The following is an 18,522-nucleotide window of genomic DNA, read 5'->3' as shown; positions in this document are numbered from 1 at the left end:
CCTTCCCTCTCTGTACATTCATTTCCCATCACATAAAGGGATTAGGATTTGATGCTCTCTAAAGGCCAGTCCAGCTATGGCCCTCGGCAGTGAAGGAGCCCTGTGTGTTCCATAGTAGGCATGGGAGCAGGGCTCCCACCTTGAAGTCTTCCCTGGTTTCTTCTCAGCTGGGGTGCTCTTTCTTTTGCCTCGCAGTGCTTTGTTTCTCTGTGGAGGGATACTCTTTACTTCGTTTGCTGCATTTATTTCTTTAGTGTCTTCTCTCCTAGGTTTAGAGACTGTAAGAGCTAAAAGGTCCTTTAGATATTCTCAGTGGTTTACCAATTCTGTGCATCACAGAAGATCCCTGTGCAAATCTTAGGGAAACTATGACTCCTCTCCTTAAAAAATTGCACAGATTTTGCATCCCATTGTGGGGCTCACAGACCTCCTGACGCCCATCTGTGACTCATGTTAAGAACCCCCTACCCATGGCAGATAGGTGAGCATTGACCAGGGGGTACTGTGACCGTGGCTGAGGTCTCAGCTCATTGGCAAAGGAGCTGGTGTCAGAGCCCAGAGTCTTTCAGTGAACCGAACTGCCTTTTCCATGAGGACAGGACATTGTGGGCATATGGCTCTAATGCCAGGTGCCTTGTGCGGTGTCTTCACGTGAGCATTGGGAACTGCTGAGGGAGAGGCAGAGAGGAAGCATGGCTGACTGGGGTGGAGGGGAGGGGGGAAACAGTGCAGGGAGCTCAGGCCTGCTGGAGGGGCTCCCTGCCTAACCAGCCCCTGCATCCCCTGCAGACCGACAAGGAGCAGCTGACAGCAGAGGCCAAGGAGCTGCGCCAGAAGGTCAAGTACCTGCAGGATCAGCTGAGCCCACTCACCCGGCAGCGGGAGTACCAGGAAAAGGAGATCCAGAGGCTCAACAAGGTGGGCGCCTTGGCCCCGGTCGCTGGAACAGGCAGGACTTCACTAGCCTAGCTGCAACACCCTTCTGTCACCAGTGTCCCGACCCTCAACTCAGGAGAGGGGGCATTTACTGGATCAGGGAGCAGGTGCTGAGAGCCTCCATGCAGGCTCGCGGTTCCCCCTGCCTCTGCCTTTCCCTCCCAAGTGTTCAAGTGCCTGTGGCCAGCCCTGAGGTACATTTGTGCTTGTTCCAGCCTTTGGCCACAGGCTGCGCTGTCTCCTCACAGGGTGCCACCCCCCTCATCATTCAGGTTCAGTGTAATACCTCTTCCTGAGCAAGGCAGGCCTCCCTGGAGTCTCATTGAGGTACCCCTGTTCCATGCTCCTAAGGCACCAGAACCTTCTTTCCTTCCCCTTCTTGTGTCTTCCTGTGATTGCCTGTTTGATGATCTGTCTTCCCCTCTGGCAGGTGCAGGGGGGGAGGGAGTGCTCCTCTTTACCAGTGTTATGTGCCCCCTGCACCCCACACAGTGCCTGGCACAAAGCACATGCTCGGCAAACACTTGCTGGAGGGAGTGGGTAAACAGAGGCCTGAGGGTTCCTGCCCTTGAGAATTGGGACCCAGGGAGATAGGGGTGTCCAGTGGAGGCTGGATTTTAAGGCAGAAACCTGCCACTTGGACCCAAGGCCAATGGGTAGGAGTGAGGCCGGCTCTGGGGGCTGGTTCTGGTCCTAGCTTAGCCACTTCAGCCTCTCTGAGCCTCAGGTTTGCCATCTGAACCCTGGTTGAACTCCTTCCAGCCCTGCCCACGCTCCAGCACGGGGTTAAGAGAGAGAACAGACAAGAAGAGGCTCTGAAAGGAGCCAAAAGCCTGGAGAAGTTTTCTGTGGTTCATCTTTGCCTCTTTTCCCATCTGTCTGCCTCCCCTCCGCCCCCCAACCTCCTGACCTTGCTCATGGCAGGCTGTGGCATGAGTTTGGCATATTCCCTGGGCCCCACCAGCCCTTCTAGGGTAACCGTTTCTCTTTGGTTTTGGGGTTTGATAATCATTGATTTTGCCAATTCTGGGGATCCTTGGGACCTGTTCTCAGAGAAAAGACCTGTGCTGAGCTGGGGGACTGAAGGGCCCTAAATCCAGGCACAGAATTGTACACGATGCTGGGTCTTAGAGAAGTGACTCAGGCAGGATCACTGCCCTCCCGCTTTCCCTGGCATAGCCGGGGACAGAGACACACGTGTGGGCGCCTCATAACAAGGCAAGTGATCTGCTTTGCTTATGACCTCAGGCAAGTCTCCCTGTTCCTGGACTTCAGTCTTCTTATCTAAGAAATCGGCAGATAGAATAGGAGGATAGAGCAGGGCCACAGCTTCCCCTTGCAGCATCCTGGGGTTACTCTTGGCTCAGCAGAGTTTCTTGGGTTTCTGGGAAAGTCAAGGAGACTAAGTAGGGGCCCAAGTCTAAGTTGGGGGAGGTTTTCTCTATCCCCCCACCATCCAGGGAGGCACTAGGGCCGCTGCTTGCCTAATACATGGCAAGCAGAAGCCCTGCCATCCCGGGGGCTAAAGTCCAGGTGGTGATGAGGGTGGCCAGTCTTGAGCGGGGTTCCAGAGTTCTCAAGTAACATGTTAACTGAGCTGGAGGGGAAAACCGGTTAATAGAGACCTTCTGAGAAGCTGCGAGCCCATGGCTTACCTAAAGGAAAGTATTTTGTGAACATGGTAGGGTAGAGGTGCTTTTCTTTTCTTTTTCAAAATGTTATTTGGTGATGTTTCAGCCCATTTTCAGGCTTAGAAAGGCAAAATATTATATAAGTCAAAATTAAATTCCAGTGTAATCTAACTACCGGAGGAGAGTTGGGGATGGAAAGGTTGGCTTGGTAGCCATGGATTTGGAAAAGCCAAAGAATCTGAGGGCAAGGTGGTTGTCGAGGCCATGGAAGCTTCCCCAAAGGGCTTTAATACTCTCTCTAGGTCTAGGTGCTAGAAATTGAGCTGCACTTGCTCAGGGAAGGGGAGATTGTCCCTTCTATGTGAAGACCCCCAGTTAGCCTGCTTTTAAGCCATGTCACTTTGGACAAATCATGGTTTTCTGAACCTCACTTTTCAAATCTGTCAGATGAGGGTGATGATCATAGTCTTTTCTTCATAGGACAGTGGAGAGGATCCAATGCGGTGATGCGCGTATAGTGTAAATAAATAGGGTAGCATTTCCTTAATAGTACTGGTGGTGTCAGTTATTATTGTCACTAATGTCAGGGGTATGGTCACTGAAGATGACCTCTCTAACGGGGCCGACCTTCTAGGGGTTCTCCTGATGGGCCTGTCTCCTTTCTTCCCGATCTCAGGCCCTGGAGGAAGCACTGAGCATCCAGGCCTCCCCCTCCTCTCCATCAGCATTTGGGGGTCCAGAAGGAGCTAGTGGCCTCCTAAGGAAACAGGAGCTGGTCACACAGAACGAATTGCTGAAACAGCAGGTGAGCCCGAGAGGAGGAGGTCAGGTAGGAGGTACTGAGTGGGGAGCTGGAGCATTCCTGAGGGCCCAGGACGGGCTTGGAATCACATGGAAGATCTAATTAGGAAACCACATTCTGGCTGTCAGCCAGGTCCCATGCCCGGTTATAGGTTTATCCTTCCCAGCACTGCATCCCTAAGTCATTCCTCCGCCACCTTTTTGGTTTAACCATCTCTGTACCCCAGCTGCGCTATTAGTTACCTAGTATTTTCAAAATAAATTTTAAATAAATTACTTTCAACAGATGTATTTAAAAAGGAACTTTATATCACTACTCGAAATGGAAAACACTGTTAATTATTTGCCACAAAATAGAAAATAACTGTAAGCAATAAATACAGTGAAAGAAAAACAGGATGATTAAACTCTAGTTGGAAACTCTTGCCTGTTGAAGACGCTAACCTTGAGTCCTCTTTGAGGGAAGGGAAGGGAAATTAGTAAGTACTGGAAGGATGTTAAAGACATGCTAGCACAAATGGGGACTTTGTCCTCGAGGGGCACAGAAGGGTTGGAAGGGAATTGGAAAGGCGAGGGCTCTCCCGTGTGTTCCTATTGGATGTGAGGCTTTGGAGCCCCCTAAAGCATCTCTAACCTGGCCGGTGTCTCACTGGTCTGCAGCAGGATGTGAACTGCAGGCACAGAGGCAGGGAGCCATCCCAGCACCTTCCATGCCAGGGTGCCCCCGAAGCCTTGGGAGAGTTCTGTAGGTCCTCCGCCCTGGGAGCTGGGCGACCACCTCCAGTCCTGCACCCATGCTCTGGCCCTGGCCTCACCTCTCATGGGCGCCTTAGCAGAATGAAAGGATTGTACTGGTTAGCGGCTTGTGATGCCCCCACGCTTTGTTTTTAAGTCATGGATACCTTGTTTAAATAAAGCCATATGTTGAAGCTCAGAATATAAAATACTGAACTACTCTGTTTGAAGATGGGGGTGGGGAGTCAGAGGTGCACCTGTTCCCCTCCCCCACCCCCTCTTCACAGTGATGTGAAGATGGGGTGAAACCAGCAGGAGGCCAGAGCAGTCTGAGCCCCTCTTCCCTCACCCCCACCCCTGTTCCCCTCCAGGTGAAGATCTTTGAGGAGGACTTCCAGAGGGAGCGCAGTGATCGAGAACGCATGAATGAGGAGAAGGAGGAGCTGAAGAAGCAGGTGGAGAAGCTGCAGGCCCAGGTCACCCTGTCCAATGCCCAGGTGAGAACAGCTGGACCAAGGAAGGGGAACCCCCTTGGCCTGTCCTCATGGGGCAGGGGGTGTGGATTGGAGGATCCCTGATGCGACCAGAAGTGAGGACGCTCACTGGTTCTTCCAGTCCTGCCAGCAAACTTCTGAGTCCCTATCCTTCTCGGACCTCCAGTCAGAGCCACCACCCTCAACAGAATGGAACTAAAGCATGTTAACAGGGACGCACAGCAACAGGCCTCGTGTGAACCCTCCTGACTTGGGTTCAGACCACCCATGGTGAGCAGGCCTCACCTGCAGCAGCCAGCTTGGGCTGTGCTCTGCCCCACGGGGCCTTCCCGCCCCCTCAAGACCCTTCCTTGGGGCTGCGCCAGGCAGGCAGCCGAGAGTGGTAGCCCTGTGCACTTGCTTTTGCCTTGGGTCCAGGCCTGGCCAGGGAGCACCTATGCCAACAGTCTTCTCCCCCTCCCTCCTCCTCTCAGCTAAAAGCATTCAAAGATGAGGAGAAGACAAAAGAAGCCCTCAAACAGCAGAAGAGGAAAGCCAAGGTGAGGAGGCTTGATGGAGGAAGCAGCACTTACCTCAATTCTACCTTATTCAGGGCTGGAGGGGAGAGTCAGTGTCTGCTCAGGTATCCAACTAATTAATGAAGGAACGCAGGTAGAGCATTTCAAATAGTACTTGGTGTAGAGCAAGCGCTCATGACACATTAGCTGTCATTGTTGATATTTTGTGCCCTCGTCCCAGCCGTCTGTGCCCCTGTCCCAGCCATCTGTGCCCCTGTTCCAACTATCTGTGTCCCTGTCCCAGCCATCTGTGTCCCTGTACCAGCCATCTGTGTCCCATGTACCAGCCATCTGTGCCCCTGTACCAGCCACCTGTGTCCCTGTCCCAGCCATCTGTGTCCCTGTACCAGCCATCTGTGTCCCATGTACCAGCCATCTGTGCCCCTGTACCAGCCACCTGTGTCCCTGCACCAGCCATCTGTGTCTCATGTATCAGCCATCTGTATCCATGTACCAGCCATCTGTGCCCCTGTACCAGCCATCTGTGCCCTTCTACCAGCCATCTGTATCCATGTACCAGCCATCTGTGTCCCTGTACGAGCCATCTGTGTCCCATGTACCAGCCATTGGTGCCCACGTACCAGCCTTCAGAGAACTAAGATTCCAAATCGAGAAAGAGATAAGACAGGTGTCATGTCACTGGGGGTGGCCTGTGCAGCCTGTCACAGGCTAGAGCCAGACATCAGCATCTCTTACAGGCCTCGGCGGAGCGCTACCACGTGGAACCCCACCCAGAGCACCTCTGCGGGGCCTACCCCTATGCCTATGCGCCCATGCCACCTATGGTGCCACACCACGGCTTTGAGGACTGGTCCCAGATCCGCTACCCCCCACCCCCCGTGGCCATGGAGCACCCACCCCCACTCCCAAACTCACGCCTCTTCCATCTGGTGAGTCTGTGCCCCTCCTTCGCTCCAGGACACACAGAGACCAGCCCACACACCTTCTAGAGGGCAAGGTCAAGTGAGGGGGTCTGAGACTGCATCCTTGGCTCTTTGCAGAACAGCACTGAGGTGTGCAGGGACCTGTCCAGAACCCAGCAGGACTCTCCAGCCCAAAACTGCTCAGGGTCCTGGGGCAGGACAGAAAAGGCTCAGAGGGCAGAGCAGAAAGGTGGGCTCCCTTTGGGTGCCCACTAAGCAGGCCAGTGGGTCAGAGTTTGCTTTGACTTTTTCTTAGAACATGCACGTGTAACCAGGTATCGGGCCCTCACCATGCGTTCTCTCCTAAGCTGTCCTTCTGTCTTCCCCTTCCCTTCTCTCCTCCTGTCCCTTTTTCCTCTTATTTGCTTATTATTCTTTCTCCAAAGAGCTGCCATCACCTGTCCCATCCTCTCCACCTTCTGCCAGGGTCCTGTTTCCGCATCCCCACTCCCACCTGGACAGGGACATGCCTCCTGCCTGGCCTCTCTTCTAGCTTCTCCTACTAGTCCTTACACACATCTTCTTGGGGATTTACATTGGAGTAGAGTGTGCGGCTTCAGACATTGGCTCTGGGGTTACAGAGACCTAGAACCGAAGCTTGGCCACTTCCTTAGCTAAAGGACCTTCAGCCTCAGTTTCCTTACCTGTAAAACAGGGATGGCAACCTGGGTTGTAGTAAGGATTCATTTGTACTGGATTAACACACATTCAGTGCTGTGCTGGCGTGGCAGCTGCTACTCTAATTTTTTAGTATAGTTGGTTTTTGACTACTAAGCACCAGTTTTGTTGCAGCCAGAATACACCTGGCGGCCGCCCTGTGGAGGGATGCGCAATCAGAGCTCCCAAGTGATGGACTCGCCCACAGCCAGGCCTGTGGAACCAGGTGAGTGTGGTCTAGTCCTGGTCTAGACCTATCTAGTCCTATCTCACTGGGGGAGATAACTTTTTTCCTACTGGAAATGCCCCAGTTTGGGGATGATGTGACTACCTTCTGGTCTTGGTGGAAGAGAGGCATCATGTTCCAAAATAGTGTTGAGAGGATGAGGAGGTGACTGCAGAGTGAGGGGATTGAAGTCATTCGTGTATTAATCTGAGTGTGGTGTTTCAATGCCAGGCTCTGTGCTGGGTGCTAGGGAAGCCACATGGTAGAAACAGGTAACGGTTCCTGCCCTTACAAAGTAGGGGACAAAGAAATGACAAAAAAACACACCAAAAAAACCTGACACAAATGGGCTTCAGTTGCACTCAGGTGCCCTGAAGGAAGGAGAGCAGCTAACAACGGAGCCCAACCTGGACTGGAGGCGATGATGTTGGAGTTGAGACCCTCAGAGTGTGGCATTAGCCGGGTAAAGAGGTGACAGTGGAGGATGTTCTTGTAGAGAAATGAAAAATACAAAGGCCCTGGTGGGAGGGAGGGAAGACAGAAGGCCAGAGAAGACTGGAGGAGCCAAGGACAAGGTGGGGAAGGAGAAACGGGCGAGGCAAGATCAGGGAGGTAGGTGAGTGCAGGCTGTCAGGGACTTGTGGACGGATGGCAGGGGACTGGCCTTTTCCTAAAGATGTGGAATCCTTGCACATATTGACAGCAGAGTGGCATGACAGATCAGATGTGCATTTGGAAAAGCCCCATCAGGTCACGCATGGTGTTGACCATCAACAGCTGGGGACCAGAGGTCTAGACGTTCACTGGTCATAGGAGGTCCCTAATGATGACCCTGCTTTCTGCAAGGCTCTGTGGGGCGGAAGGCACTGCCTTGCTGGTGTGTGGGGGCATCAGGGAAGCTGAGTCCCCTCAGCACAAAGAGGGTTCTCTAAGGGTTGTGGCTTTGCAGAGATAGAGCCAGCTCTGCCAGGAGGTTAGAGGGCCCTCACAGGGTGAGGGGTGTGCGAGCAGAGGCTGCAGGGTAACGTGGAGGCAGCGTGGTTGGGAGGAGGCCTTGCGCTTATTGGCCATTTTCTCCTGGCTCCTGGCAGAGCCCTGGAGGTTGTATGGGGCCCTTCAGATGCTGCTGTAATGAGGGGTGAGTGGGCAGGGCTGTCCCCTCCCCCAGAACTGCTCCCCCTCTGGGACCTGGAGCCAGACGGGCTCAGCTCAAATACCTCTTAGATCTGGCACTTGAGGCTAATTCTTAAAAATCTCTCTGTGCTCTTACTCCCTCTCCCATAAAGGGATACTAATATGCCTGCCTTATAGGGCCAAGCAAGGATTGAATGACAAACGTCCCTAAGGTCCTAGCCTAGGGCCTGGTGCTTGGCAGCACTTAACTCTCTGATTTCCGTTGTTACTTGCTGGTTTCCGTAGGCCTTTGAAGTCTACTGTACTCCATCATCTTTAAAGTCCTCAATATTTTTCTTTCTTTAGAGTCTACGAAAAATGACCGTGAGGGGCCTCAGTGAGACCAGATTACGTCACTTGGCTCCACCTTAGTCATGTAGAGCCACCTGATCCCAGATTATGGAAATCCAGAGGCTGTGTTCTCTGTGTAGCCAGAGCCTCGGCTGGATGGGAAGCCAACGGGCCACTGGGCTGTGCCCCAGCCCAATCTGAACTGTTTACACACTGGAGAGGCTCCACCCAGAAGGCTTCCATTTGGGCCCCTCCTTTGGTGTGACCAGGAGAAACTCACTACCTTGCGACCAAGTGGAGAGAAGCCTGCCTCACCCGACCTTGACCTGCCATGTTTGTGGAATCACAAGGACATCAGTCTCAAGAGTAGGGTAGCAGATGAGACCCCTTCCTTTCAAAACTTCCCTGGAAATGGTTCCAGCCCCTCTGAGGAACACGTTCAACTCATGTGTGTGTTTAATTTTTGCTTCAAGCTCTGTAGTAGCAGGACCTGCCCCATGGCCAACCCTTCCCCTCTGAGGAGCTGTGGGAAGAGCGGGTTTGCTCCCAGAAGCAGAGGAGAACAACAGGGTGTTCTGTTGCAAGGCCCTCTGCTTCCACCCACGGCAGCCTTGCCAGCGCTATGGCAGCCTGGGATGGAGGCCATGCTGGCCGCGTGGTCTGAGGGACCCACCGTGAAGCCACCAGACCCTCGGCCCCGCAGCTGGAGGCCTGTGTGCCAGAGGCCCAGAATAAGGTGGCTGGCTATGCCTGGGCGGCTGTTTGCACGAACCTTGGACATAAATCCAAGTTGAAGATCAGTATTCTGTGACTTGTGTTCTTTTATGCCCTGGCTAATGGCGCCTTCCCAGTGAGTGTGCTGCTTTCCTTGTCCCTCTGTGCCCTGTCCCCACTAGTCCACCGAGAGCATCGCCAGGACTCGTGGCTGATATCCCCTGGGCCCTGCTCCAAGCCTTCCCGTGGTTGGGGCACTCAGGGGCAGTGGAAGGGGTCTGGGCTGAGAGTCAGGTGACCCAGGTTTAAATTCCAGTCCTGCCCCCCACACATCAGGAGAGACCGGGCAAGGCTGCCCCTTCTGTGAGCCTATTTCTGCACCTGTCAAATGAAATACTTCATCTCAGCCCCAGCTGCCTGGAGAATTGCAGGAGGGAATGGGAGTGGACCTGAACTGGCTTTATAAATTCCAGATGCTAATTAGAGAAGCAGAGTGGGCCTAGGTAGAAACCGAACAGCAGGGGCCCAAAGCATGCACTCCCACCCCCTCCCTTCCCCACCCCAGCTACAGTGGCCCCATGGAGGAAGCAGTAGGCTCGGGTGCTGCACAAAGGCCTTTACTGGGCAGATGGGGATTGGGGGTGGGGGGGAGTCTAATGCCAGGGACCAGGGTGAGGGGAGAGGGCACATCCTCCAGAGAAGCAGGGGTAGCATCCCTGTCCAGGGGCCTCAGCCTGAATGCACTAAGGGCCGGCCCTTCAGACAGGCTCAGGGGAGGTCCGCCCACGAGGGCTTTGGGCCCCTCCTTCATGGAGATGCCATTCCTGACACGGGGAACATGGCCTTTGCTCTCACGTCTTCCTTGGCTGCTTTCTGGGAGCACTAAGGGGTGTGTAGGGGGCTTGGGAGGGCCCTTCAGGAAGGAGAGCAGTTGCACAGTGGAGAGAAAGATTGGGCAGTGTGGTAGACCCAGAAACTTCTGGGCACTTCAGTGGTGGTATTTGGAGATAATGGGAGGTGCTGGCCTCAAGGTTGAGGTCTAGGTCAGAGCAGAACTGTTGGATCTAGAGCTGGTTTTGGGCTCAGCTAAAAGTGAATGGTTATCATTGGAACAGAGAACTGGAGAGAAAGGGGAGGTATTCCGTAGTACTCTCCATAGTACAACAGCTGTGCACACACCTGTGGCACACGTCTCCTGTATTCATGCAGGTAGACACAGGTGGCTGTACACTCATGCACACACGGTCACACACACCTAGGCATGTGTGCAAACACGCACATGCACAGCAATACAGACAATCATATGCGCATGTTTGTGTTGAGTTGGGGCCTTGTGTAATAGCAGGAGGTCTATGGTGGGAGTGTGGTGCGGTTAGAGAAATGGATTCCTTCCTGAATGGAGTCCCTCCCCAGCCCTGGTGTGGTGGACATGGGGTAGGGCAGGCCTGATTTACTTCCCCTTGATGGCCAGGGCCGCCTGCCGCCTCATGTAGGCCAGGATGTCCATCTTGACGGTGCTGACCGTGGTCCGGTGGTACCAGCGCATGATGGGTATACCATCTGGCCCCACCAGGAACTTCTCAAAGTTCCAGCGGATGTCATGGACCTTCATGGGTTCCCAGAAGAGGCGGCCAGGTGAGCCCAAGAGCTCCGAGGTGGGAGGACAGGAGTTCTGCAGCAGGGATGAGAGGAGTGTCAATGTTGCTTGGGGCCCTTCCCACCTTCCCTCTCCAGGCCTTCCTGGGGGATAGGAGGACAGCCTGGCACTAAGAAAAGGACACCCATTTTGGAGTTGAAAGTGGAATCCCAGGATCACCTTTGGTTCTAGCAGGTTGTAAGACCTTTACTTGTCCCTTCTGGGCCTTGCATGGGCCTTATCAATAAAATGGACTACTGAGATCTTAGGGTCTGCAAAGCCTTATGGTTGGAATGATAGATGCCAAGAAATCCTCCCAGGGGCCTGGAAGTAGGGGAGGGTGGCACAGGCCTTGCCTCTGTGTGGGCTGGAGCCAGGAGTGGCCGCAGCTCTGTCCAGGGCAGGTGTCCAGCGGGCCGAGTGGCTCCTGCAAAGGTGGCTATACCACTCACCTTCAGGAATGTATAGAACTTCTGCTCTTTCTCTCCATTCACATCCCCCTTCTCAAAGAGTTGGAAATTGGGGACAAAGCCCCCACCTGGTCGGACATACCTACAAGGAAAGTTCTTATGTGGGTCCCAAGGAGATGGGCATAGGGCTCAGAAATGACCAGAATGGACTGAACAGGGAGGGGGTGTCGGAAATCTGGATTTTATGCCACACCCGGCAGTGGGAGCTGATAAGTATCGAATGGGCATAGGTACAGTGTGGGCATAGGCATAGCAAGCTTCTTTTCCCTGTTTGGTACCTTCTCAGTAACTCTGTCCCTGCCTACACCCCCCCGCCCCACCATCGCACCGCACCACACACTCACACACAGTCATCCCTGTCACCCCTGTCTCCAACCCCTCTTCTGTTCATGCTAGCAACTGGGGTTCCTGGAAGGGGAGCATAATTCTTGGTGGCTAAGTATCCGTCATGTATAGGGGCCAATGCAAGAGATGCCTGGCACCCAGGCTGGGGCACCGGGGGGCTGAGCTTTCTCAAGACACCAAGCAAGCAAGCACTCACTTGAGGCTGGGTAGGATTTCCGAGTTCTCTCCTGGCTCCTGTTTTCCGAATTGGTTGCAGGGGAAGCCCAGAATGACCAGACCAAATGGCGCAAGCTCTTCCTGTAGTGCATTCAGTTCTGGGCCAGGGAGAAAGCAGAGAGGAAGGTAGCCTATCAAGGAGCCCTGCCCATCCGTACCACTCCCCCTGCTTACCCATCGTATAGCTGAAGTCACCGAGACCTGACAGGGGAGGGGCCTTGCCCAAGTTGCCCAGTGAGTGTGGCAGTGTGGGTATACAAGTCCCATTCCCCTGGCTCCGGTCTGGCTGGGTTGGAGGTTTGGGGAGGAAAGAGAACAATACCCTTTCTCAAATCAGTAGTCAGCTGCCCACCACCGCTGGGCCAGCAGGCTGAGGGCTCCTTCAGGACTCTCAAGATTGAGGGTCTTAGAGCAAGAGCGAAACATCCCTGGGCAGAAGGCAGAGGACTTCCTGAGGGGTGGGTGGGCTCCTCACCCACCCTATACTCTGGCAGTTTGGGAATCGATGGGAGGGCCTCCCCGGTTCCCTGGGTGCTAGCACCTAGCCCATCTCTTGCAGGAACACACTCTGCTCTGTTCCAAGGCTAGACAGCAGCATTCTAGACCAGAGCACCCAGTGCCCTCTCGGCCATCCAGCCCACTGTCCTTCCACTTTCAGGAATTTGCCTGAAACTGCCAGGCAGACATGCAGGGTCAGATTGCCCTTGCTTTCCACCCCACCCCACCACTCCCCCACCATCACCAGCCGACTGTGCTCAGCCTCACAGCATCTTCCTGTTCCCTCAGGCTGTTTGCTCTGCCCTGGCTCAGCAGGGAGGAGTGAGGATGCCAGGATCATGAAACCTGGGTGAAACACCTGGGATTGCCACTGACACACGTCCTCGGGACCTCCGCCTACCTGCCTGGTTCCCAGATAGGGGCCAAGAGAAGCATTAGGGCACATGGGGCTGCGGGAAGGTGGGAGATTCTCAGCCGGATAACGCTACCATTTCTTACTCCAGTGAAAGGATGCTCCAGGCACCCCCAATCTCCTCCATCCCTCTGCTTTCAGGGCAGTTGGGGGGCCCAGGGATGAAGGGTAACCGAGAATCTTGCAGAACATGTCCGAAGGTGATCAGACCTCAGGATTATATAATCATCTTCACCAAAATATGGAAGACAGTAGAATTGGGATACAGGGTTTGTTTTCTCATGATCACGATCACCCCTTCCCACTTGCACCAAAAAAGCTTCGGTGATTAAAATGTGCCCAACTGGCAGAAACAGCCCCAAAGCAGGGAAGCAAGGGTGGGCTCTTACCAACGTATTGGCCTGTCAGGCCTCAGTAGCTGGCCACGTTGACAAAGAGGATGTATTTGCCAGCGTACTGCTTAAAGGGGATGTACTCCTCCCCGTTGATGGTTAGGGCTCCGTACTCATAGATGGTGCCGCTCACACCCCCGTGGCAGTCCGTCTGGAACAGAGGAAGACCAGCAGGAGGGAGCTGTTAGAGCTGGAAGGGAAACTGGGCATCTCTATTTTCAAGATAATGTGAGATACCAACAGGGGGAGTGACTTGCCCAAGACCATTCTACGAACCGGAAATGGACCAGAACAAAGATCTACTTCCTTGTGCAAGGTAATGATTATGAAAGCACTTAATTGGCCAGTGACTGTATGGAAACCTGAAATACTGCTTTCTGTGACCATTACTTCCGCCTCCCATGCCCACTTGTAAACATTTGCCAGGCCTGGGGGAGACCGTGCTGGTGCCGGTGGTTGCATTATTGGACGCGTGGATGGAGGCTCCCAGGGTGGCCGTTGCCACCACCAGCCAGGCAGGTGATGCTGTGGGTGAACAACAGCATCGTGGAGGAGGAACTGAACAGAAAGGAGGAAGCGGTGGTGTGGAGAGGGGTGATTCAGATCTGGAGGACTGGAAAGCTGAGGCTGTCGCTATAAAATAGGGAAGAAGGAGCCACGAGGAAGGGGAAGGCCTGCCAGGAGGAGTCGGTGTGACGGCCAGGGCAGAGCAACAGGGCCTCGCCCATGTGAGACGGTCCCTGTAAGTGTGCACCTGGGACGACCGGTAGGCCTTCCTCTTTGCCCAGCTGCTACCCTCCCCCCATCAACCTCCAGAGCAAGTAGCCAACAATGGACTCTGAGGTGGGGGACCCAGATGCCACGTCCAGCTCTGCCACTAACTCCCTGTCTGGTCTGGGGCTAAGCCCTTTCTCTTCTCTGGGCCTCAACTTCCTCTTTGATGAGAACCTTGAACCGGACCAGCTGTGCTCAGCCATGATGGCTGGTCAGCCTCACTACTGGTCGGTAGGAGGACTGGGATCACGGCCATCCAGCAGGACATTGCAGCAGACTCTACTCTGCGCCTATCCCAGCTCTGGTACAGGCTACGAAAACCCGGGTGGACTCTTGAAAGGGTGTCTTGGCATCAATAACACAATCAGCAGCAGCGCTGATCATGATGGGAAAGGAAAATGTTGGCTGCCATTTTATCAGGTAATCTGAGAGATGGCAAGACACTAAAATGAAGTCCAAAAGCACATTATGGACCAGGAGAGACAGAGATAAGTGATTGGAGCTAGAGAAGCAAATCCACACCCTCTCCTTCGCATCAGTCCTGGAAGGCTTGCTGTTGAGGTGAGGTACGTGGGCCCAGCTGGGTGAAGGGAGTCATCTGGCTGGCAGGGTGTGGCCCCAGGAAGGTGTAGAAAAGCCACCTCTGTCTGGAAAATGTCGGAGGCCTACTGAGCCAGGCGAAGCTGCAAGCTCTCTTGGCTTTGATGCAAATTCCCTGTTTTCCATGAGACTGATATCCCATGCCCTGTGACTTTTAGTGGGTGCGGGAGGCAGGTCCAAAACCCAAGCTCAATATTCCTCTAGAACCTGTGTCTCCCTGGCCCTGGCTGGGGTGGCTCCCCCACAAAATATAAACAGCCCAGGGCACAACAAACACAGCCCCACTGGCCCTGAGGTCTAATAGCCAGAAGGCAAGGCCTCCCTGCATGTCCCTCCACCTCTTCTACTCCACCCCGATCCAAAGGCAAATTCTGGGAAATGAAGGAACAAAAGCCAAGAGGTTGTTCAAATAACAGAAGCTTGTAAACAACAGGATGATCCACTTCTGGCACAGCTTTGGGATGGGGGTGGGGTAAGGGGACTCTCCTCTCACTAAGCTTTTTAGCCTGTGCTGGCTCTGTGGCCCTGGCCCCGGTGAGTGAGTCACTTTTACTCTGAGCCTCAGACAGGCAAGGATAATGCCACCTGCCTCCCCAAATGGCTGTGAGAATCTATGCGCAGAACAAAACAGTCTTGAAAGCCTCTTGGAGAGAAATCCCCACATCAGGGGAGAGCGATTATTCTGTCTGCCACGAGGGTAAAGGGCCCTGAGGTTCCCACATTATTGTGAGGAGGGCTTTGATGTTCCCCAGCCAGTGTAAAGATGATGATGCGCTGCTGCGCAAGGTGTCTCGGGGAGAAGGGACGAAGACAGAGCCTCTGAGCTTTCTACTGGGGCCAGTGGGGCCAGAGCTGTGGGTTCAGACTGAGGGGGCTCAGAGGGTGGTCCATAGGGGTGGAAGCCATGGCCTGGACTCACCACTGAGCACCGCAGCCCCATCCTCATGTGAGCTGTGAGCTTCCTTCCCTCTCCCGGGACCCATGCATGCTAGAGCCCCACTCCCGAAGCAGGGAGGGCAGAGGAGGTGCCTCAGTCCCACTGTGGCTGGACAGTATGGCAGGGTGCTGGCGGCTCAGGAGTTGGAGGGGGTCTCAGCCAGGACCCTGGCTGGCTTGGGCTGCTGGCCTTGAATCTTTCCCTTCTCCCATCTACCACTGCCATGTATGATGCTGGGAAAGCAGGCTGGGCCTGGGGGGCAGGAGACCTGAGTCCTGGGCCCGGTCGCAACTCTGGCTCTGTGTGACCACTCCTTTCCCTTGTCTGGGGCTCTGGCTGCTTGCCTGTCAGATGGGCTCAGATTCAGTGTCATCTTAAGGGCTCTTCAGCTCTGTCAGTCTGTGGTTCCATGATTCTCTGCCTCGTTTAGTCACCTAGAAACCAGCGGTTACTAGGATCCCGCGCACGTCAGCAGTTGTTACCCTCTCCAGCTTCTGCGGAGTCCTTCTGCGCAGCAAGTACAGGTTGCCTGGGGAGCTGTAAACTGGACTGGTGGGCGGGGGCGGGGGACCAGCAAGGGAAGGAGGATTTCCTTCATTATCTGGCTCTTCCCTTTGACTACAAGGAGGCAGACGTCCATCCAGGACTGTAGCCTATTGTCAATCCCATTCTTCACCTGCCCCACCATCCTATCCCTTGGCCCTGAAGTTGGAGGTAAGGTAGGTGGTTGAGTCTTAGAATCCAGAGCTATGACATCTTGACTTGGAGGGCTTGGGAGGAGAGATGGGCCTGCCCAGACTGTCGTCAGCCAGCAAGTCTTAACTGGTTGCATCTGATAGGATCATACCTCACCCTAAGACTTTTCTAGACCATACCCATCCTGTTCTCTTTGCATCCACCTATTCCTCCCCAGGGTTCAGCAAAGAACACACAGCTATGATGAACTACTCATGGGGTCCACATTCTTACCTCTAGCCTTCTTGAGTCAAGACCCAATCTTCTCTTCTCTGGCTTTCCCCAAACTGAGAGTAAAGGGCTGACTCCGTGGTGCTGGCCTGCCTACCCCCACCTCTACCCCACACCATAGTCTTGAAACTCAGTCCCATCCCTGCCCTGGGAAATACCTTTTGAGTTGGGGATAATGAACAGGGCTGTGGAAGTTGTACCTTCATAGCTATCCAGTTTCTAGGGTTACTCCAAAGAGAAACAGACTGAGTAGGATTTAGCTGAGGACAGATGCGGGGAATAGAAACATACAAAAGGAACCCTTGGAATGGGCTGGTTGAACAGTGGATAAAACTTTGAAAATACAATTATGGACTCCTAAAATTTTCAAATAAAGACCTAGAAGGTTGTAGAGCCCCAGAAGCTCAAAGCTCCTCTTGAGCTTACACAAGCATGTAGGGAGTGTGTGTGTCTGTGTGTATGTGTGAATGTTATGAGTGTTGGGAGGGTGGAAATCTCTCTCTTTGGGTCTATACCGATGCCTGGCTTCTGCCTCCCACCCTGGGGAAGAAGAGAGGTCTACGTGGCCTACTTTGGCATGTACTATCCTAGGAGATAAGCTTGCTGGGTCACCCCACTCCTGGCCTCAGCATCCCCACCCTGCTGGGGATAGATGGAGTCTCAGGAAATTTCTGCCTCTCCTACTGAGCTCACAGTCCCCAACTTTCTCCAACTACCAGGTTTGCTCAGGCCACTACAGGCAGTGGGTGGGGGGTAGTGAGGCTGCCCCAGAACAGCCCTTGAAAGAACAGCATGTGGATTTTACAGCTTCTCCAAGAATTCCCCCTGAAGCCATCAGCTTCGTGGGGGAGGGGAGGGCCCTGCTCACCCGGCCCGCCCCCCCACCCCCACCCCCTCCACAAAAGGACACACTGAGGCCCAGAAAGGATTGAGGATCTAGCCAAGGCCCTGGGTGTTGTGCACTGCCAGCCCAGAGTACCCTCTGTCACAGATCTCCGCTTCTTCTACCAACGCCCTGGAATCCAAGGGGTCATTTCCACCTGCGTTAATTCTTGGGCTAGAAGAGGCCTCCTTGCAATTTATCAAGACGGGGACCACCCAGCTCCTTCCCTGTCTCCTGGCCCGTCAGTCTCCCCGGGGAATCTGCGCAGCCAGCCCCAGGCACAGGTGTCCAGGCCTTTTTCTGAGCCCCCCGCCCCCTTCAGGCCCGCCTGGAGGGGAGTAGCTGGGGACCGTCCTGGCATGCACGCAGCAAGGCGACACTGGGTAGCCGCGGGGCAGACAGGGTCAGTCCGGCGAGAGTGACCCCCCTCCCTGTTCATTCTGCCCACCCGGGGCACCAGATCTCCCAGAGATGCAACTGCGAAGATACGGGCGCTCCGGGGAGGGGTCCCAGGGGCGGAGAGGGGGCACCGGAGGGAGGGTCCTCGCGCCAGGTGTCGCCCTTCTGGAGGGGAGCCCGGGAGGAAGGGGCTCCCGCTCACCGAGAGGTGGCCCCCTGGGGGCCCTGCTCTTCCCGCCGGGCCCCCACCCCCCAGGCTCACTCACCTTGGACTTCTCCTGCCCCCGGCTGGGCGGGACGAAGCCAGCCAGGAGCAGGGAGAGGAGGCAGGACGCCCGCAACAGCCTGGCCATGGCGGGCAGGGGCGCGTCTCGGGCTCCCCGGAGCCGCGGGCTGATCCCGGGCCACCGCCGTCTGAGGGGTCCGGCGCCCTCAGCCACCTTTCAAGCCCTCAGCGATGACCAATCCGCGGCCGGGCCGGGGTCCCTGTAGCCAATCGCAGGGCGGCTGGCATCTCAGGGGCGGGCACAGTTTGCCCTCCTTCTCCTCCCTAGGCTCGGGGCGACAGTGACATAAGCATGTCTGGGCCGAATTGGGAGTAGGTCCTCGTCAACCCAGGAGGCGGCCCCCTCTTCTTTAGGCTCTGAAGTGCAGGAGGAGGCAGGCGCAATGTCCTCCCAGCGCAGCCGGGGCACAGGGCTTTAAATATCACCGAAGAACTGATGGAAGGCTCAGTCCTAGAAAATATTGCTTACTCCCAGGTTTTAAAACACCCTGAGATGTTCCCTCTTTCTTCCTTCCTCCATTCCAGTTGAAGGGATGTCGAGGATTAAAAATGACAGCATGATCTGAGGTG

At 54.8% G+C, this 18,522-nt stretch overlaps 2 protein-coding genes across 4 annotated transcripts in view; one reads left to right on the top strand and one right to left on the bottom strand.

The window, feature by feature from the left end:
* The window catches only part of TNIP1 (TNFAIP3 interacting protein 1), a 43,728-nt gene extending 34,504 nt beyond the window's left edge, over window positions 1-9,224 (top strand). For 2 of the 3 annotated variants that reach the window (XM_055325197.1, XM_055325199.1), the window contains 7 exons: window positions 790-918; window positions 3,244-3,372; window positions 4,475-4,600; window positions 5,071-5,136; window positions 5,853-6,044; window positions 6,870-6,960; window positions 8,440-9,224. In XM_055325197.1, coding sequence (XP_055181172.1) covers window positions 790-918; window positions 3,244-3,372; window positions 4,475-4,600; window positions 5,071-5,136; window positions 5,853-6,044; window positions 6,870-6,960; window positions 8,440-8,474 — 768 coding nt within the window. In that variant the 3' untranslated portion in view covers window positions 8,475-9,224. The remainder of the gene's footprint in view (window positions 1-789; window positions 919-3,243; window positions 3,373-4,474; window positions 4,601-5,070; window positions 5,137-5,852; window positions 6,045-6,869; window positions 6,961-8,439) is intronic. The other variant, XM_055325198.1, reaches the window with a different exon arrangement.
* A 515-nt stretch (window positions 9,225-9,739) lies between these two features.
* Window positions 9,740-18,092, bottom strand: GPX3 (glutathione peroxidase 3). The gene is made up of 5 exons (XM_055325201.1): window positions 17,933-18,092; window positions 13,105-13,258; window positions 11,786-11,903; window positions 11,227-11,326; window positions 9,740-10,810 (listed from the first exon to the last, which is right to left on the bottom strand). Exons 1-5 carry the CDS (start codon window positions 18,017-18,019, stop codon window positions 10,589-10,591), a joined length of 681 nt encoding a protein of 226 aa, XP_055181176.1. The 5' UTR covers window positions 18,020-18,092; the 3' UTR covers window positions 9,740-10,588.
* Between the last annotated feature and the right edge of the window lie 430 nt (window positions 18,093-18,522).

The sequence above is a fragment of the Nyctereutes procyonoides genome, unplaced genomic scaffold (genome assembly GCF_905146905.1).
Source record: "Nyctereutes procyonoides isolate TBG_1078 unplaced genomic scaffold, NYPRO_anot_genome, whole genome shotgun sequence".
Classification (NCBI taxonomy): domain Eukaryota; kingdom Metazoa; phylum Chordata; class Mammalia; order Carnivora; family Canidae; genus Nyctereutes; species Nyctereutes procyonoides.
The sequence above is the reverse complement of the archived record's forward strand: the minus strand, read 5'-3'. Positions and strand labels throughout refer to the sequence as shown.